This window comes from Prunus avium, chromosome 4 (assembly GCF_965620075.1).
Source record: "Prunus avium chromosome 4, drPruAviu1.hap1.1, whole genome shotgun sequence".
Classification (NCBI taxonomy): Eukaryota; Viridiplantae; Streptophyta; class Magnoliopsida; order Rosales; family Rosaceae; genus Prunus; species Prunus avium.
Window position 1 is genome coordinate 33,801,366 of NC_142287.1, and position 21,409 is coordinate 33,822,774.

At 36.8% G+C, this 21,409-nt stretch overlaps 2 protein-coding genes across 2 annotated transcripts; both read right to left on the reverse strand.

The window, feature by feature from the left end:
• Positions 1-4,664: 4,664 nt before the first annotated feature.
• On the reverse strand, positions 4,665-11,423 carry LOC110756109 (putative leucine-rich repeat receptor-like serine/threonine-protein kinase At3g14840). Its single transcript, XM_088251507.1, has 24 exons — positions 11,193-11,423; positions 10,295-10,472; positions 10,057-10,128; positions 9,841-9,909; positions 9,687-9,758; positions 9,508-9,579; positions 9,305-9,376; positions 9,128-9,199; positions 8,964-9,035; positions 8,772-8,843; positions 8,605-8,676; positions 8,374-8,442; positions 8,156-8,221; positions 7,921-7,986; positions 7,785-7,820; positions 7,645-7,685; positions 7,029-7,405; positions 6,758-6,956; positions 6,481-6,627; positions 6,202-6,320; positions 5,867-6,077; positions 5,531-5,768; positions 5,297-5,447; positions 4,665-5,160 (listed from the first exon to the last, which is right to left on the reverse strand). Exons 1-24 carry the CDS (start codon positions 11,323-11,325, stop codon positions 4,783-4,785), a joined length of 3,054 nt encoding a protein of 1,017 aa, XP_088107633.1. The 5' UTR covers positions 11,326-11,423; the 3' UTR covers positions 4,665-4,782.
• A 1,500-nt stretch (positions 11,424-12,923) lies between these two features.
• LOC110764631 (putative leucine-rich repeat receptor-like serine/threonine-protein kinase At3g14840) lies at positions 12,924-20,823 on the reverse strand. Its single transcript, XM_088251510.1, has 24 exons — positions 20,514-20,823; positions 18,925-19,096; positions 18,468-18,539; positions 18,319-18,387; positions 18,157-18,228; positions 17,983-18,054; positions 17,794-17,865; positions 17,644-17,715; positions 17,493-17,564; positions 17,302-17,373; positions 17,144-17,215; positions 16,921-16,995; positions 16,703-16,768; positions 16,312-16,377; positions 16,184-16,219; positions 16,034-16,077; positions 15,441-15,817; positions 15,173-15,371; positions 14,660-14,791; positions 14,404-14,522; positions 14,117-14,327; positions 13,786-14,023; positions 13,532-13,682; positions 12,924-13,428 (listed from the first exon to the last, which is right to left on the reverse strand). The coding sequence occupies exons 1-24, from the start codon at positions 20,641-20,643 to the stop codon at positions 13,039-13,041; spliced, it is 3,051 nt and encodes a 1,016-aa protein (XP_088107636.1). The 5' UTR covers positions 20,644-20,823; the 3' UTR covers positions 12,924-13,038.
• Between the last annotated feature and the right edge of the window lie 586 nt (positions 20,824-21,409).

A 21,409-nucleotide genomic window follows, 5' to 3' on the forward strand; every position in this document is an offset into this window, starting at 1 on the left:
TAAGATACTTGGAAGAAGTTTTGTTTTTGAATTTAAACAACCACCTTAGACTTCCGCTGCGATTAATTTGATTAAATGCATGTTTAATATTCAAATGAACTTTGGAAAAATGTTTTGAAATTCCTACAGATCCTACTCATAACAACGAGCTAGAGAGTGTAGATGAAAAGCAAGAACAACATAGTGAAACTGAAATTGGCAATGAAGAGGAAGAGGAGGAAAAAGAGGATGTTATTGTTGACAGTGATTATGAAGTAAGTGAAGAAGAAAATGGTAATGAAGAGGCTGCATATGTTCACCATGGACCTCCTGTTGAAGAGGCTGCATGTTTTGAAGAGATGAAGGAAATGCCTATTAATGAAGCTACAGGGCAGATATCAGATGATGGTGAAGATAGTGATCGACTTCCTTCTGATGGTGATAGCTCTGGTGGTGAGGAAGATGGTCGAAAAAGGACAAGCAAGAGGAAATGGAAGATGCCAGCTTTTAAACAGTTTAGGAAAGAAACTGATTTGAGAAATCCAGAGTTTAGAATTGGAATGCAATTTGGCAATAAGGAAGAACTAAAGGAAGCTATTAGGGAGTATGCAATTGTGCAAGAGAGGCAGGTCAAATTGGTGAAGAATGATAATAGAAGGATTCAAGCAAAGTGTGTAGGTCACACGAGATGCCCATTTATTCTGTTTGCTTCTAAGATAGATAGAGATGAGCAAACATTTGCCATAAAGACTCTCTCCTTAGAGCACGAGTGTACTAGAGTGGACAAACTAAAATATACTAATTCAAGGTGGCTGTCAATTAGGTTTGCTGACAAGATTAGGAAAAATCCTGAGTGGGATGTAGGGGCATTCCAGTCTGAGGAATTGGAAAAGTACCATATGAATGTTTCAAGGCATCAGATTTATAGAGCAAAGACCTTGTCCAAGGTGATCATTGAAGGAAGCTATGTGGAGCAATATGCGAGGCTATGGGACTATGCAGAAGAATTGAAGAAGGCTAACAAGGGCAGCACTGTGATTATAAAGAATAAGATGAATGGTGATGTACTTGTGTTTCAAAGAATTTATGTATGTTTGGAAGCTTGTAAGAGGGGATTTTTGGCAGGATGTAGACCTCTTATTGGTATAGATGGATGCCATTTAAAGGGACCTTACACAGGGCAAGTCTTAACAGCCGTTGGTGTTGATGGGAATAATGGAATGTACCCAGTTGCTTATGCTATTGTAGAGGTGGAATCAAAAAGTAGTTGGATTTGGTTCCTTGAACTTTTGATTGCAGACTTAAAAATTGAGAATGGGAAAGCTTGGGTGTTTATAAGTGACAAGCAAAAAGGTATAATACCTGCAATTGAGACATTGCTTCCAACAGCTGAGCACAGAATGTGTGTTAGGCATATCTACAGCAACTTCAGGACAGAGCATGCTGGACTTGCACTGAAAAACATTCTCTGGGCTGCGGCAAGAGCAACTACCATTCCCTGGTATGAAGCAGAAATGGAGAAGATGAAACAGCAAGATGAAGGGGCGTGGAAGTGGCTTATCAAAAGACCAGCCAAAAATTAGAGTCGATCTCATTTTGAGCCGGATTCTAAGTGTGATCTGTTGTTGAACAACCTCTGTGAATCCTTGAACTCTTGCATTTTAGATTCAAGAGACAAGTCTATCTTAACATGTCTTGAAAGGATTAGAGTTTATATCATGTTAAGAATGGCTAATAGAAGGATTGCTTGTACGGTTTGGAGACATCCAGTTGGGCCTAGGATTTTCAAGATCATTGAGAAGAACAAGTTGGGAGCTAGTCAATGCATTCCTAGATTAGCAGGTGAGAGCAAATACCAAGTGAGCCATATGTATGGGGGAGAGTATGTAGTGGATCTAAAAGCCAAGACTTGTTCTTGTAGAAGATGGGATTTGTGTGGGATCCCATGTTCTCATGCTATTTCTTGTATATTTCAAAAGGAGGCCAATGTGTTTGACTATGCACATGACTGTTATAAGAAAGAAGCCTACCTGAGTTCATATGAACCTATGGTACATCCAATACCATCCATGGACCAGTGGCAGAGAACAAATTGGCCTCCAATTAAACCTCCTCCATATAAGAAGCAACCTGGAAGACCCAAGAAATCAAGGAACAAAGAACCAGCTGAGGTCGAAGTACCTGCTCCAGTTCCTCCAAACCCTTTGCCCCCATTTTACAATCCACCACCTACTAAGTTGAGAAGGATTTATGTAAAGGTAAGATGCTCTGTTTGTGGCCATGAGGGACATAATAAGACACGGCATGAGAACCAAGGGGCAGCTCAGGTATTTAGGCCCTTCCTAATTTCTTTTTGTTCTGTAGGCCTAACTAAGGAATATTTTACCCTGCTTTTTGTTATTGTTTAGTTTATTTATATAATTTTTTATTTGTTTTTTAGGCCCAGCCTAATCAGCCCAACCCAACTATAGGCAGAGGGAGAGGTAGAGGTACTACTACAGGAAGAGGGAGAGGTACTACTACAGGAAGAGGGAGAGGAAATGGGAGAGGACAAATGCCAATTGGAACTGGAAATGGAGGAGGAAATGTAAGTGACAACTCTGTCAAATTTAATTCTTGTACTTTGGTTAGTTAATATGGTTCCATTTTATTTTAGGTTGGAAATGGAGCTACATCATCACAACCACTCCCATCATCACAGCCACTCTCTTATACTGGAGCTACATCATCATCATCACAACCACCCAACATTGTTGAGGTTGCCTCACAACCATCAAAGTCTCCTGCTAAGAGATTCAAGTCTCCTGCCAACAGAGTCAAGTCTCCTGCCAAGAGATTCAAGTCTCCTGCCAAGAAGCTTAGACCATGGATGTGGTGAAGAAAACTGGGAGGATGTGTTTTTTGAACTAGATGGATGTGTTTTTTGAACTAGTTGGATGTGTTTTGTCAACATGTTAGTTATGAATGGTTTGTTGGATGTGGTTTTTGAGTCTTTGGAACTTGTTTTGGTAGATTTTGGAACCTGTAACTGGATGTTATATATGCTGAAGAAATTGTTTTATATTTCTCACACCTCTTGATCGACACCCACTACTTGTTGTCCAGCTTTTTTCTATATTTGTTCACCAACACCAATATGCCCTCTCATCAACAAACTGAAACTGAAATTTGTCCACCAAACTGAAACTGAAACTGAAACTGAAACCAATATGCCCTCTCACCAACACCAATATGTCCACCAAACTGAAACTGAAATTTCATTGCAAAATGAACTACATATCGGTTACATTTCCACCTAATTGATCATACGCTTTTTAGAGTTTCCACCAGGAAATGTCAACCAATTGCTCAAGATACAGAGCATCATCATAATCACCAAAAACCCAAGACCCATTGACAGAAATGAAACCCCCCAAATCCGATTCTCTCTTGGTCGTTGGCCCATTCTGTTCTCTTCCAATACTCTTTTCTGCTTGCCTAATTCTCCAACTTTGTACTCCAATTCCTTCTTTTCTCTCTCCACCATTTTCAGCTTATCTTCCACTTCTTTCTTCTGTTCTTCTATTAACTTTAGGTCCTCTTCCATTGCTCTCATTCTTCTCAGCAACCCAGGAATTAGTTCTTTTCCTCTTGCACAGGTCGTTGCGTCCAGCCATTCCCAATGATGCCCATTACCTCTGCTTCTCTGCAAAGTATGTTTTCTAACATCAAAGCTAAACCCATCAAGCAACAAAATCAAATTTCACAGATCCACTTACTCGACTCATCTCACAAGCCTCAAATCTTCTCCCAGGATTTAAATCAGTCCATGAAGTCCAGGTTTTGATATATCCCCCGCACCTGCATAGCTTCCTTGCACTAGGGCTCTGACTTGTTGATGAAGAGGAAATCTGCGACATCTTTGCGCATGCACTGTGTGGGCTTCGCCAGATTTATTTGAATTTCCAAAAATTTCAACACATCTACTGTTTTTATGTGGATTTCATCGAATATAAATGGGAATTGGGGATTTATTTGGCGCCAGATTCGACATTTTTCGGAGGGAAGTTACTTTAGATCGGTTGGTGGACATTGTAGACTTGAAAGGACAAATTTACCCTTCAAATTGACGCCACGTTAGAGAGAATTGACGGAAGTACTACTGGTGCAACGGAACACAGAGTTGAGTGACCCCCGCAACTAATAATTGAATTGGTGGACCAAAGTGTAACTACGGGTATAGTTGAGGGACCATTGCTACGAATAACCCTTAATTTTATATCACAACACATGAAATGCACTCAAGTTATCAAATTTGGTATTTGGGACCTCCCGACTTGGACCCTGTCACTCGATTCTTGCGTTTGGCTACAGACCCAATCCAAGCATGAGAAATTCCATCTCCAAAATTCACCTAAAAATCATCCTAATTCAAAAAAAATCACTGAAAAATACTACTACGTCCTTGTAACATGCACTTTCATTCTATGATATCAAATTCACAATTGGACCCCAAAAACTTCCATTTCCAAGTTTCACATAAAACTGAATACTGAAAATTGAAATAAGTTACCAAACATCTGTGTTTAGTTTTCACTTTTCACTTTTTTGAAAATCGAAATTAGTTACCAAACAAGTTTTCAATTTTTAGTTTTTGAAAACTGAAAATTAAAAATTGAAAAATAAAAACCGAAAACTGAAATGGCTATCAAACTGGCCCTAAATGAAGTAAGAGGTAGTTGAAGTTTTTGGTATTGGAAAGTGAAGTGAATGCATCTTTACACAAGGGCTTGTGCGTCATGGGCAACAAAAGGTCTACATTTACTAAGAACTAGGATTGATTTTGTAGAGATCTGAAGAATTAGAAGTAGCAGAAGAACCAATCCACGTTGCATCCGATGAACGAATGAGGCTCTGAGTTCCAGTTGAGCTCTCTTGTGCAATCTGATCAAACTGGTTTCTCAGAGCTGTTAACCTCATTTCATCACCATAAATACTTGGATCCATAATCAGTTCATGAACAGCAGTCTTCCCTTCAAGCATACTCACTACTGCAGACATAGCAGGCCTAAGGGCTGGTGCAGGATTGGTGCATAGCAGAGCCACTTTAACCATTCTAATTGCCTCTTCCTTACTGAAATTGGACCCCAACCTTGGATCTACCAGGTCCATTAAATTCCCTTTTTGTTGCAAAACAAGGGCCTGAAAAAACAGAGAAACCAAACTCATATAAGGATGACCAAATTTGAGGGGAGAAGTCAAGTAACAATGGCTTTGGCCACAAAACTGTGATTTTAGTTGCATGTACTGAAGGAATTTAAAATGAAGATCCACTTACCCAATCCACAAGGCATACAAAATTCTCATTTGGTCGATATTTCATGTTGTTCTTTCCAGCAACAATTTCCAATGCAACAACACCAAAGCTGTAGACATCTGCTTTGTAGGTTAAATAACCCCACAGTGCATATTCAGGCGCCATGTATCCTCTGCAGAAACCATAAAAAAATAACCTCACATTCAACACTTTAGTGATCAAAGAGCATAAACGAAATTAGACTCGGAAGCTTACATAGTTCCAGCAACTCTGGTGCTAATGTGGGTGTTCTCTTCTTCATCAAGCTTAGCCAAACCAAAGTCTGAGATCTTAGGGCTAAGGTCATGGTCCAGTAATATATTCGTAGTTTTGATGTCTCTATGCACAACCTTCAGTGCAGATTCCTCATGCAAAAAAGCCAAACCTCTTGCTATGCCCAAGCATATTTTCTGCCTTGTAGGCCAGTCCAATTTTAATGGACCTTCCTCTGGACCTGCAACCAACATAGATTCCCAGTTAATGGATTGTTTATTAGAACAATACTTCTTAAAACACCATTTCAGTGTTTGTTCCTAGACTTGATAAGCTTACCAAACAAAGCACGTGCAAGGCTATTGTTTTCCATGTATTCATATACCAACAGTAGTTGATTTGCTTCAATGCAGCACCCATACAATCTAACAAGATTCGGATGTTGTAAACCAGAAATCATGCCTATTTCATTGACAAACTCACGGTTTCCTTGCTTTGATTTTGAAGATAGTTGCTTAACTGCGATTATAGTACCATCCAACAATATACCCTGCATAAAAATATACCTTATTAATTTTCAGTTATAATAAAGTATAGGCCTATAAGTAAGAAACATAGATAATTAATCCAAGAATAGAGGAAAAAAAAAAAAAAGGGATGGGGTTGTACAGTACCTTGTAGACAGACCCAAAACCGCCTTCCCCAATTTTGTTTTTAAGATCGAAGTTGTTAGTGGCAGCTTTAATTTGCCTGAAGGTGAAAAATCCAGTTTGCAGATCCAGTTCTCTAAGAGCTGTCCAAGGAGCAAGGTTAGGATATTAACAATGTCTTACGTATTTACAACACTTCTTTTGAACTTAGTGTCTGAGAGTGTATTTTCCCAGTTACGTGGCATTTGAAAGAATAATGAGAACAATGTACTACGTGAAACTTTCACAGTAGCTTAATAGCACCTTTTTCCCTTGATGTCTTGCTATCCAGACTGCCTTTCCACCAAAGAATGCCTAAAATCAAGAAAATAAGGCACAAAACCGAAGCTCCAACTGAAGCTCCCACCACAATAGGTACCTTGCTTTTCTTATCATGAGGAGGCGGGAACTCTACAAAATTATAGAAAATGAAAGGCAAAAAAAAAGGTTACAATGACATAAGCTTCTGTTCTATGATAAATTGTGTGTGCGCGCGTGTGTACGGGAGAGAGAGAACTAAAGTTTGCAACTCAGAATATACCAGACTCTAGAGAGATAGCTGATATAAGAGGACCGTATGTTCCTCTCTTTGGAGAAGCTGTTGTCCCTTTCCCAGACCAATGAAATCGGATCTCTAAAGTTTTGTTCTTAACCTCAACTGCTTTAAGTTCCTTAATGACCTCCTTATCAACCCCTTGTGCTTCCTTTTCAATGTCAAAATCCTTCCACACCAGTTTCTCCTGTAACAAACTTTATCAATCAGAAATCATCTTACTTAGCATAGACAGTGCATAAACAATGGGATTGGCTACCTGAATATAGATATCAAATATCCGTCTTCCAAGACTGTAAAAAGATCTATTGCCTCGGATTATTATCTCCGAAAAGTGAAGCCTCACAGTATAGTTTCCATTTCCGAAACAGCGTGCATAATACGTGAGAGAAAGAGGAGAGAGGCGTGCACTTGTGTACAACTCAGAGTTGTTCATTCCAAGTGTGGATGCATTATTTGCTATGTAGTCATTAGAGGTGGGGTTAGCATCCCAGAAATGTCCAGTAGTACTGATTCCCCAGATAGGTCTCACAGGAACAAATTTTGCTGGACCTCCTAGGTCTGGATCCCCTTCAAAGTTAATTCCTCCAATGGTGGTTGCCTTTCCACCACAATTTATATGTAATGAGTACTGATCTATTCAGTAACAACCAAGAAAAAACACCAAATAAAATATAATTAGATTAAAGCAAGTATTTGAGTAGATAAATGAAATTAAAATAGTCTTATCAACCATTTTCCATCATATCATACAAAAACTTAAATTATTAACCTAGCTCTTCAACAAAATCTGCACTAAATTAAATAAATAAAAAGCAAACTCCAGTTGGGTAAGTACAGCATATAATATTTGAATGTAAAAGATATTTTGTTACCTTTTGGACAAGGATAGCTGTTCAGGCACTCTCCAAATAGTCTAGATAAGTGTAGTGAAAATCAGCTTATGTAAATTTGAAGTTGACAGAATGAAAAGAAGAAAAAATCGCTTCATCACTGAAGTAAGTTAGAAGCTTACGAGTTGTCTCGTGCAGAAAAGCTTTTGAACAAGTTCCTGATACGTGCGAAATCAGTTAGGTTCAAAAGAAAATTAAAGGTGAGTGAAGACAGAAAACTGTGCTGAGTATGCCAACTGAAGAGAAAACTGTGCTTACAGGGTTTCTCTACAAGAAGCTGGCTCAGAGCTCTGAGAAAAATTATTGTACGAAACATCTAACTGGCTGCACACAGATATAGTAAAATTGTAAGACTCCACCAGAAACAGAATGTGCATCAGACCTCTAAAGAGGTCAGGAGATTAAACTCCACTCAAATTAAGAAGTTCCCGTAATTCTAAATATATCTGGAAAATAAAACCCAAGCAAATCTTATATAACATGGAAAACATACTAATGACTATCTCTGTTCTTGATCCAGTCTGGAATAGACCCAGTAAGCAAGTTGCTTGTTAGATACCTATTCAGAAAGCAGTTACATAGTCACATTCAGTTAAAGTATATCATTACTGTTTCAAAATGCCAGTTACATGGATGAGGATATTCCAAAAAGGCCCTATGCATCGTGATGTATCACGAAAACACAACATGCATGAAATTGACATTTCTTACAAGTACTGCAAGTTTGTCAGGGTCGCTAAATCAGGGATGTCTCCTTCCAATCTGTTGAAGCTGAGATCTCTGCAAGAAATAACAAGAGTTATGTTTAAGAACCCAAAGTTTATTACTTGGATGCTTAACTGAAAAAAATTGAACTCATCAACCAACTTGTGATCAAGAAACTATTAAATAATTGTCTGCTGTTCAATTGAACAAGAAAAAAAAGAAATGAAGAAATATTACAATATTTTCAATGTTGTCATTGCTGATATATAAGCAGGGATGCGTCCAGATAAGTTACAGCTCCTCAGCATTCTGCAACATAACTATCTATTAGCACAAGTGCAGCTAAGTGTCGACTAGTCTAAAATTATAATTAATAAATAAAAGAGAACATTTTCAAGACTTACAAACTTCCCATGCCTGTCATACTACTCAAGGGTGGAAATTCTGAACCCGTTCCATTTATGTCACTGATCCTTCTGCATTTAATTGCATCATGAACCATTGTTTAAAAAAGAATAAAAAATCCCCGTTATAGGAGGCTATAATTAAGTAGTAAATTAGTGTTAATGCAACTTAGGATTGAATGCAGAACTCACAGTTCTGTTAAATTACTCAAGGCAGAAATGTTAGACGGAATGGGCCCTTGGAGACCACTAGCTTGGATCTCTCTGTCAACAACAGAATTCAAAACGAATAGATGTTACACCAGAAAATTTCTACATCCTAACAATTTACAATATGGGATAGAAAAATCACTTACAATTTCTGAAGTTGCTTCCAGCTTTGAATAAAATCAGGTATTCTTCCTGTGAAGTTGTTACTGCTAATCCTACTGCATAAGGAGAAAGATTGAATAGCATAAAGTTGAAGATTTATTAACATGCCAAATTTATAAAGTAATTAGAATTAAAGCAATGTTAAGGGTACAAACACTTACAGTTCTGTTAACTTAGTCAGATTAGTAAGAGCCAGTGGCAACTCTCCTGTGAGATTGTTTGCACTAAGAATGCTGCAGATACCAATGCCAACTTATCAACTGGTACTTGCATATTCAACTTATTTATTATTTAAAAATCAAGAATTAAACAAAAGAAAACTGAGGGTGAAAGGAGAAAAAAAGAAAAAAGAAAAGAGGCTTACAGATTGTTCAAGTTAACCAATTTCCCAAGCTCAGGAGGTACAGTTCCAGAAAAGTTGTTAGTCTCCAAGCTCCTGAAAGCAGATTCTCCTTCATCACACTAGGCTAAAATCAAATGAAACTTAAAATTGATTTTGACAAATAATATGAGGTGGTAAAGAGAGATAGAGCCAGAGCATACATATATATTAGGGTGCTTATGTTTCCCAAGTAGCCAGGGATTGGTCCTGATAAATTGTTCACAGTAATGGACCTGCACAGTGTACACATTTTGTCAGTTCAGTTAATATAAGCTATTATTGGCTAACCTTGCATGAAGTTCAGAAATCCTTTACAGATATTCCAACTTTGTAGAAGCCCATTCACGCGGTATAGTACCGGTAAGGTAGTTCCTGGTAAAATCTCTGTAAACAAGAGTAGAAGATATTAGTAATAACATTACCATTTGTGGAAATGATATAAAAAACGTTTTCAGATGATAGATGCTATTAAAAATAAAAATAAAAATAAAAATAAAAATAAAAATTTACAACTGAAAACGTTTCCCTTACACTCTTGTTAGGTAGGGTAACTTTGCAGCAGATGGTGGAACTACACCAGCAAGATCTTGCCCTTTAAGAAAACTGTATCACAAAAATGTCAGAGATCATAAGAACATAAAGAGTCTTCATTCCGAATCTTCTCCATAGAAAAATAATGAAAACTGGATTGAAATGCTACATAAGATAATTAAACCAATAAATAAACAAACACAAAATGAGTACAAATAAAAGCTTTCAGTTGACGTACATGCTGACAACATGGCAGAAACCATCAGGGTAGGAGCAGTTGCATATGAGAGTGTTGTTGTATAAAGGCAAGTCAGCGGATTTTGGGGTAGCCCAATTTGTATCATTGCTGCATGGATCTATGCTGAAGTTCCAGTCTTTTTTTCCCACTTGTGTTGCTATTTCTTTTAGTGCTTCAACTGCGCAAACAAATCAAATCATGAATCTTTTTATTTTTCCATTTTCTGGGTTTTTTATGCATCAGCCGAGTTTATTTTTCATTTTTTAAAGAAAAGTAGAGTGATTGAGCCTGATATTGGCCCAAATTAATGTTGATGCCAAAATACTAATAGTGATTGGGCTTGGGCCTTCTGCCACCCACCATTCTAACCTAGTAAACTTCTCTAGAAGATACAGATCATGCTCTGTCTCTCTCTCAATCATTGAATTTCATATCCATTTCCAGTTGTAATGATGAAAGAAAATTCAGGTCCAACTTTTTAGCTTCTTTCATTTCATTTTCGATTAAAAATTTGTAACCTTTATGCTTTTGAATCAATATAAATTTAGGATGAAAACAAGTTCTTTCTTTTTTTAAATCTTTTTTGTAAGTTTATATCTAATCTAACCAACATGTAAAATTATATGGGTTCTAATTTTTGCTTATACTGACAAACATTGAACTGGGAGTGCTCTAACACAGTAACTCTAGAAAGGCTAAAATGTTCTACCAATTCCCAATCAAAACGACCAACTTTTGCATTGAGCACTCTGTTCTCCGCTGTTCAACACAACTCGAAAAAAAAACCCAGGATTCATTTTTTTCAAAACAAAAACTGAGGCTTTAGTGCATAGATTTTGAGTATCAGCAATACCAACTTGAAAAAAGATTCGGAAGAAGAAGAAGAGCCAGTAATTACCTTCTGCAGAAGCAAGACGCAGAGATTGTGCTTCAACTTTGACTGTGGATATGCAGAAGCAGAGGACCAACATGGCTACCAAAATGACAAGGTCCATGGTGGCTTTTGAAACATCAAAATGAAATCTTGCCATATCAATCCCTGATGTAATATATCAATTCCCTGATATCTGTATCATCCTTATTCTTTCTTGGCTCAATCTCAGTCTCAATCTTGTAGTTAATGAAGGGTCCCTCTGAGCCAATGGACTTTTGATGGATGTGTACAAATTTATTATGTCTCCGACTTCGAACTACCTAGTTGGCCGATTTGATTACATTATTGTCGAGGGAGGTGTTTTGCTTTCTTTGACTATGAACAGTTTTTCATTTCTTTTTTGAGGGTTTTTTTGTTGGGGCCCATGAAAAGTTTTTCGAATCCTTGTTTGGTACGTGAAATTTGACAACATGGACCCCTTTGATTAGTATCCACTTTGTTTAACAATGTGCCTTAATCTTGTTCCTTTCCATTTTTATAGACTATTTTTTGTTTCTAATACAAAAATCATGAGATTAGGAAAAATCGAACACACAACCCCAAGAAATAACTTTACGTACGAACTTTTTACGCGTTCTTAGTAGAGAGCTATTTAACTCAATATTGGATTAATTTCTTTGCTCTTGATTAATTGAAGGGTTAATGTCATATCCCCATTTCGAGTTGGCAGTGAGCCGTTTGATTTATTTCCAAGATTGGAAATGCCCAGCTCTGTATAGCTTAGACCTTCACCTGCACATCGCTATAATATATTATCAACTTACAACTGTCTTGTTCAGATTTAAAAAATATCCATCATAATTGTCTTGTCAGAAAGAAGATTTCAATAATGCCAGGCTCCCACTTTCTTCTTATTATTTAAAGAAACAGAATTCATAAAAATTAATAATAAGAAGTCAAACAAAACAAATAATAATAATTTCATGTTTTTATTGGCCACGTTATATATATACATATATATAAAGTCTCTGGTTGAATTTTCTGTGGGAACTACACATAATTAGTCTCTGAACTAGGATGTGAGAGCATGATGCATGCATGTGTAGCATGCTAAGCCATGCCATCAACCCATCAACCCATCAAGTAAATTTAGCTAAGTAATCAGAAATAGTAATATACTGGCGGATATTTCATACTATTTCTGACTGAGTTTCTTGATAGCAAAAATATGGACAAGAGAGGTCAATTGTGCATGGCAAACCTTATCCTTTCAAAAGTTGATAAGATTATGACTTGCTCAATTATTGATAAAATATTGTTAATCTAAAATAATTAATTTATTGTTATTTAAGTAGAAAATAAAAAAGTCAAAATCATTGGTCGGGTCAAACAATTCAACCGGAACCATTGCAATTTCCAAATCCCAAACACATGCACAAGTCGGAATTGACCCAAAAGCTCTTACTTCGAGTTTGAGGTGTTCAAACTTTCCTCTCCCAGATCTAATTCCTTAGAACTGAAACCGATGCATGCCATGCCAAGTGGAATCGACAGATTGATCTTGACAATTGTATCGTACGTAAAAGTTGAAGGGCTTTGCTCAGCTTTGTCACATAGAGATAGAGCTTGATCTTTATGTATTTGCAAAAACACATTATTTTTATTTGAAAAGATATGTACTACTACTAGTTAGTTTATCATTACACCAGCATTTGCGTAGTTAAGTGCGAAGAAATGTTTATTGTGGAGAGTTCATGGGTAGAACTTGCCTCTAAAAACTGACTTGTAAGAAAATAATGTTTAAGAGCTCATAAACCACTCTAGGATATGCTATTTTTCCAACATGAAATCTTGAGGCCTAGCATTTACATTAGCAAGAACTAGTACTGGGATTGATTTTATAGAGATCAGAAGACGTAGTAGTAGCAGAAGAACCAATCCATGGTGCATCTGATGATGAAGGAATAAGGCTCTGACTTTGACTTGGATTCTGTGATGAATTGTGATCAAACTGGTTTGTCAAGGCTGTTAGCCTCAGTTCATCACCGTAAGTACTTGGATCCGTGACCAATTCATGAACAGCCGTACGCCCTTCAAGCATACTCACTACTGCAGACATGGTAGGCCTAAGTGCTGGTGCTGCATTGATGCATAAGAGGGCAACTTTAATCATCCTAATGGCCTCTTCCTCACTCACATCGGACCCCAATCTTGGATCCACCAGCTCCAATAATTCCCCTTTTTGTTGTAAAACAAGAGCCTGAAATTTAGCAGAGAAAAGAGATTTGAAAATGGAAAAGCAACTCATAGAAGGAAAGAAGGATGACCAAATTGGAAGGAATTTGAATGAAGATCCATCTTACCCAATCCACAAGGCATACAAAGTTCTCATTTGGTCGATATTTCATGTTGCTCTTTCCAGCAACAATTTCCAATGTAACAACACCAAAGCTGTAGACATCTGCTTTGTAGGTCAAATAACCCCATAGTGCATATTCTGGCGCCATATATCCTCTGCACACAAAAAAAGATTGTTTTCCTTAGCTGGGTGGAGAAAAGTTCATAAACAAAACTATGTTCTGAAATGCAGTTCAGAGAAAAAAACAGTGTAGCTTACATAGTTCCAGCAACTCTAGTGCTAATGTGGGTGTTCTCCTCTTCGTCAAGCTTGGCCAACCCGAAGTCCGAGATCTTGGAGTTATGGTCTCGGTCTAGTAATATATTTGTAGTTTTAATGTCTCTATGTACAATCTTCAGTGCTGATTCCTCATGCAAAAAAGCCAGACCTCTTGCTATGCCTATGCATATTTTCTGCCTTGTAGGCCAGTCCAATTTTAAAGGACTTTCCTCCGGAACTGCAACAAACATGGATTCCCAATCAATGATCTAATTTTTGTTTTTCTTAATACACCATTTCAATTTTTGGTCACTGGACTTGATAAGCTTACCGAACAAAGCACGTGCAAGGCTGTTGTTTTCCATGTATTCATATACCAACAGTAACTGGTTTGATTCAATACAGCATCCATACAATCTAACAAGATTTGGATGTTGTAAACCAGAAATCATGCCTATTTCATTCACAAATTCCCGATTTCCTTGCTTTGATTTGGATGATAGTTGCTTAACTGCAATTATAGTACCATCCAATAATATACCCTGAAATAAATACAGTTTAGTAGTTTTCAAGCATGATGAGTATAGGCCTATAAGTAAGGAACTAGTAATATGGTACCTTGTAGACAGATCCAAAACCGCCTTCCCCGATTTTGTTTATAGGATCAAAGTTATTAGTGGCGGCTTTAATTTGCTTGAAGGTGAAAAAACCAGTTTGCAGATCCAGTCCTCTCAGAGCTGTCCACAAAACAAGGTTAGAATATGTTGGTAATGTCGTTGAACTTAGTATCCGGGTATGTGTTTTCTAGCTACATGGTATTAGAAAGAATGAGACCAAAGTACTACTTGAAATTTTCACAGTAACTTAGTGGCACCTTTTTCCCTAGATATCTTGCAATCCAGACAGCCTTTCCACCAAAGAATGCCGAAAATCAAGAAAATGAGGAACAAGACTGAAGCTCCAACTGAAGCTCCCACTACAATAGGTACCTTGCTTTTCTTGAACTCTAGCAAATAAAAAAGTGAAAAGAAAAGATCAGCAACAGAGAATACAAGATGCCGTCATAAGTCCGGTATATCAATTCATAGCAGTATCTTGTAGGATGTTGTAAAGACCAAATTGAGCTAGAAAGATCGAAAAGAAAGAGATAAATTTCACAGTTTCTTGTTATTTAAGGTAAACAAACTTTCCATCTGGGTACTTCTTGCAGTAGTACACTGTACTTGATCTACTATATATTTTCCAATCTATTGCAATTAACATACTTGTATTTTTGGTACATTTCCTGTATGGAACGAGAACAAACAAGTGGGATATAATAAATTTTTTAAACAAACTTAAGATTGTGTCCATGAGAGAGAGTTAATGTTTCCAATTCAGAATATACCAGGCTCTACAGAGATAGCAGATATAAGAGGACCATATGTTCCACTCTTTGGAGAAGCTGTTGTCCCTTTCCCAGACCAATGAAATCGGATCTCTAAAGTTTTATTCTTAACCTCAACTGCTTTACAGTCCTTAATGAGTTCTTTATCAACGCCATCTGCTTCCTTTTTAATTTCAAAATCCTTCCACACCAGTTTCTCCTGTAACAAACTTATCAATCAGAAATCATATTTTGTTGCATATAGTGTACAAACAGTATGCTTGACTACCTGAATATAAATATCAAATATCCGTCTTCCAACACTACGAAAAGATCTATTGCCTCTGAACATTATCTCCGAAAAGTGAAGTTTCACGGTGTAATTGCCGTTTCGCAAGCAGCGTGCGTAATACGTGAGAGAAAGTGGAGAGAGGCGTGCACTTGTGTACAACTCAGCGTTGTTCATTCTAAGTATAGATACATTTTTTGCAATGTAGTCTGTAGCAGAGGAGTTAGAATCCCAGAAAACTCCAGTGCTACTGGTTCCCCAGATAGGTCTCTGAGGAACGAATTTTGCTGCACCTCCTAGGTCTTGATCATCTTCAAAGGTGACTCCTCCAATGGTGGTTCGTTTTCCACCACAATTTATATGCAACGAGGAATGATCTATTCAGTAGCAAGCAACAGAGAAATGACATCATAAAAATTCTAATCAGATGAAGTCAAATATTTGACTACATAAAAAACAAATTAGAAAGTATTGTATTGATTGTAAACCAGTTTCTGTCACATGCAAACTTAAATTATGAACTAATTCTTTTACAAGAACTTTAAAATATTAAATAATTAAAAAAGCAAAGCCCAGTTGTATTGTATTGTTACCTTCTTCAGGACATTGAAAGTTCCCCAAGCACTCTCCAAATGATCTACATTAGTGTGGTACACAATCAGCTGATACAAATTTAAAGTCCAGAATATATGGAAAGGACAAAAATGGCTTCACCAATGAAGATTAAAAGTTTAGAAGCTTACGGGTTTCTTTGTGCAGAAAAACTTTTAAACAGGTTTCTGATAAATATTTCAAAGAAAAATGCATTATTATAGGTGAATGAAGACACCAAAGTATGCTTAATAATCACTAACTAGAAATATGTTCTTACAGGTTTTCTCGGCAAGTAGGTGGCTCAGAGCTCTCAGAAAAATTATTGTAAGAAATATCTGTAATGCTGCATACAATACAATAAAATTGTAAGTCAGAACAGCTCCACCAGAAAAGTTGCATTTTGGAGTATCAATAAAAAATGTAAATATGGTTAAAGGATCAATTCCACAACAGAAAATCCTAAAAGTTGATCATTTAAAATTTTAAATGTTTCAAACAGTTAAGATAGATTGTATGTGACTGCCTAGGACCTCTAACCAAAGTGGAAGTTCCCATATTTCTAACTATATTATCTGCATAAACGTTACACTAACTTAAAAGTATATATTTCCGCAGGCTTCAATAAGAAAATAAAACTCAAGAAAATCTGTATAGGATGGAAAACATACTAGTGATTATCTCTATTCTTGATCCACTCTGGAACAGACCCGGTGAGCCAGTTGCTTGTTAGATACCTATCAAATGCATAATGACATTATGTCAAATATATGTAAATATAATAAAGAGTTGTAATTTAATATATGTAAATATCATATAGGCAGGGGAGGCCGCCCCGCCATGCATTATGATGTCTGCTAGTGACCTTCATGAAATTCACATTTCTTACAAGTACTGCACGTTTTGCAGATTTTCATAGTCAGAAGTATTAATATTTCCTTCCAATTTGTTGAAGCTGAGATCTCTGCAAGAAATCAACTAAAAAGATTGTCATAACTCATAAGATCCCAAAGTTCCATTACTTAGAAGCTTAAATGAACGAAAAAAACTATCATTAATCAACTTGCGCTGTACATTTGAACAAGATGAAAAACAAAGAAAAACAGTGTTACAATTTATTCAATTTTCCCATTTCTGATATATAAGCAGGGATATGTCCATATAAATTGCAGCTCCTCAGCATTCTGCAACATAACTTCGTATTATTAGCCTAACTCAGCTAAGAGTCTTACATTACAACATGAAAATGTAGAACAGTTTCAAGACGTACAAGTCTTTCAGGACCCTCATATTACTCAAGTTTGGAAATTTTGAACCCCCTCCATTTAAGTCACTGAACCTTCTGCATTGAATTTCACGATGAATCATTGTAAGAAAAACAAGTCACTGTGGTATGAAGTTATCATAAAATTTTCAAATCAGGATTAAGGTTCTTTAGTGTTAATGCAATGCAGAACTCACAGTTCTGTTAAATTACTCAAGACAGAAATGCTAGACGGAATGGGCCCATGGAGACCACTAGCTTGGATCTCTCTGTCAACAACAGAATTCAAAATCAATCAAGATTACACAAGAAGAGTTGTTAGAATATGTTATAGGAAAAGGCACTTACAATTTCTCAAGTTGTTTAAAATTTTCCAAATAATCAGGTATTCTTCCCGTGAAGTTGTTACTGCTAATCCTACTGCATGAAGGGAAAGATTGAAAAACATAAAGCTGAAGATTACCAAACATGAAAAAACAATGTTATACAAACACTTACAATTCTCGTAATTTAGTCAGATTAGTGAAAGCCACTGGCAATTCGCCTGTGAGATAGTTTGCACTGAGAATGCTGCAGATACCAAGGCCAGTCTTAATAACTTATCCACTGCAACTTGCTTTACCATTAATATTAAAAATAAAGAGTTATAATATCAAACTGTGGATGCAAAAGAAAAAGGGAGCTTACAAAGTCTCCAAGTTAACCAAATTCCCAAGCTCATGAGGAACAGTTCCAGAAAACAGGTTAGTCTGTAAGTTCCTGGAATTAAATTCTTCGTCACAGCAGGCTAACCAAGATGAAACTTAAAGTTGATTTGACAAATAAAAAAGAGTGGTCAAGAGAGATAGAGGCAGAGCATACAGATAGGTTAGAGTTTTAATGTTCCCCAAGAAGCGAGGGATTTGTCCTGATAAGTTGTTCACATTCACGGACCTGCATGCAGTTTCCTCATTTTCTTAGTAAAATTAATAAAAGCAATTAGAATTGGCTAACCTTGAACTTGAAGGTCAGAAGTCATTTTACAGAAGTTCCAACTTTGTAGAAGCCCATTCAGGCGGTATAGTACCACTGAGGTAGTTCCTGGTGAAATCACTGTAAAAAAGATAAAATTAAAATAAAATTATACTATTATTAAGCTTTGCAGATTATAAACTGAGAAAGGTTTCCCTTACACTAGTGTTATGTAGGGCAACTTTGCAACAGATGGTGGAAGTACACCAGCAAGATCTTGCCCTTTAAGAAAACTGTATAACAAAAATGTTCAGCGCTCATAAACTTCAAAACCCACATGCACAATTGCACATACACTGATTTAATGATAGGCATGCACAACACAACTCAAATGTAATTCACCCAAAGAACAAAAAGAAAAATCAAATCAAATCTCTTGCATGCTATAGTTGAGTGGACTATTCTGCAAACACAATGTTCCACCCCTAAATTACTGTGTATGTGAAAGGGGGATTCGAACTTAAGTGCAAGAGGATGCTCTCACTACGCTGGTCAACTGGAGTAACCCACAACTGTGCCAAATTAGATTAAGGTTTATAGTGAACAAGAAAAGGGAAATTAAATTCATAGATAAACCAACAGAAAACATATAAATAAGTGAGCTTTGAGTTGACGTACATGCTGACAACGTGGCAAAACTTGGGATAGGAGCAGTTGCATTTGAGGATGTTGTTGTAGAGAGGGTTGGCAACGGATTCTGGGGTATCCCAGTTTGTATCATTGCATGGGTTTACGTTGAAGTTCCAGTCCGTTTTCCCCACTTGTTTTGCTATTTCTTTTAGTGCTTCCTCTGCGCACGCAAATCAAACCCATGATCATATAATTGAATATTTTCCACCATAATCAACTAAAATAGCATTGATTAGATCTGTTTGTTTAATTAACCCAGGATTATAAAAGATGATATCCAAACAATTTGTGACATATGGTAATACCAACTAGAAGGTCATATTGATTTAAATTTGTGACATTGTTAGAAGTTCGAATTTCCCACCTCACACATTGATTTTTTTATTATAATAAAGATGAGGTAATATTGGATATAGGCCTTCAATTATGAGTGCGTAGGCCTGATTGATCAAAAATATTATGAGTGCATAGGCCTCATACTGGGCCAACTTGGCCTGGTGCAAAAAAAGTGACCAGGTTTATTTTTCATTTTTTAAAGAAAAGTAGAGTGATTGAGCCTGATATTGGCCGAAATTAATGTTGATGCCAAAATACTAATAGTGATTGGGCTTGGGCCTTCTGCCACCCACCATACTAATAGTAAACCTCTCTAGAAGATACAGATCATGCTTTGTATCTCTCTCAATCATTGAATTTCATATCCATTTCCACTTGTAACGATGAAAGAAAATTCAGGTCCAACTCTTTAGCTTCTTTCATTTCGTTTTCGATTATAAAGTTGTAACCTTTATGCTTTTGAATCAATATAAATTTAGGATGAAAACAAGTTCTTTCTTTTTTTAAATCTTTTTTGTAAGTTTATATCTAATCTAACCAACATGTACAATTATATGGGTTCTAATTTTTGTTTATACTGACAAACATTGAACTGGGAGTGCTCTAACACAGTAACACTAGAAAGGCTAAAATGTTGTACCAATTCCCAATCAAAAAGACCAACTTTTGCATTGAGCACTCTGTTCTCTGCTGTTCAACACAACTCAAAAAAATACCCCAGGCCAGGCTTCATTTTTTTCAAAACAAAAACAAAAACTGAGGCTTTAGTGCATAGATTTTGAGTATCAGCAATACCAACTTGAAAAACCATTCAGAAGAAGAAGAAGAGATTGTGCTTCAACTTTGACTGTGGATATGCAGAAGCAGAGGACCAACATGGCTACCAAAATGACAAGGTCCATAGTGGCTTTTGAAACATCAAAATGAAATCTTGCCATCTCAATCCCTAATGTAATATATCAATTCCCTGATATCTGTATTATCCTTATTCTTTCTTGGCTCAATCTCAGTCTCAGTCTCTGTTGTTAATGAAGGGTCCCTCTGAGCCTCTGAGCCTCTGAGCCAATGACTTTTGATGGGTGTGTGTTTGTTGTTATTCCTTTTTCAGGATTTTTTTTTAGTGAAAAAAATCAAAACAGTGGCATACTGCCGCTAAAACTTGACTGAAGTGAGGCTTGAGTGTGCATGGATATTTGTATTACCAATATATACAAACTTAAACAAGAAGAAGAGTAAGTTACCTTCTGCAGCAGGCAGACCCGAAGCTTGTGCTTCAACTTCGACTGATTTGGTGCATAAGCAGAGAACTGAAATGAGCATAATAAGGTTCATGATGGTTTTTGGAGCAATACAATTAACTCCTCTTGCCATTTATCCTTGATGCATTACAATGGTAAGAAAACTCTCTCAGAATTTCTCTCTCTCTCTCTCTCTCTCCCATCCGCACTCTTCTTTCTTACTCGGGCTTGTACAATGCACACAAACCATTACAAGGAGTACCTGACCCTTCAGTGAGATTGCCCTCGCATAATGCATCCCATTATTACACCCATTTACTTTCACCTGTTTGGTTCGAGGACAGTCTTCTTTTGGTAGGATTTAAAAACTTAAGTGTGGATGTGGTTGGTTGCTTTCGAGTGAGTGACTTATGCATGTGTTGCTATCACGTGGCATATGCATGTGTGGCTGACAGCAAATCAGTCAAAACAACTATGCAAAGCGAAAAACATATATCAGAAAGCAGGAACAGATTCCCACAAGTGCACTTGGATAGACCAAACATAAAAATGCAATTTTTCTCAAGCTCCTAACCTTTAACCAAACAGCCAGTCCAATCCAAGCCAACCAAATCTAATACTTCGAAACTCATCCTTATCAGTCCGAGTCAACCCACCAAACAGGGCCTAAGACTTTAAAGTTGTGCCACTGCACAGGGCCCCTGATTTTTTAGGGCCCCGATTTTTTTTCATGTGTATAATATATGTAGAGTGCTGCTATTTTCACCCATATATCGTATTTTTCCACACACCTTATTTTAAAAAATTTAAAGATAAATTTATCCCTCTGTAAAATGACTTCTAAAACCCTAAAAATAAAACAAATTTTTTTTAAAAAAAAATTCTTTTAACTCTCCATA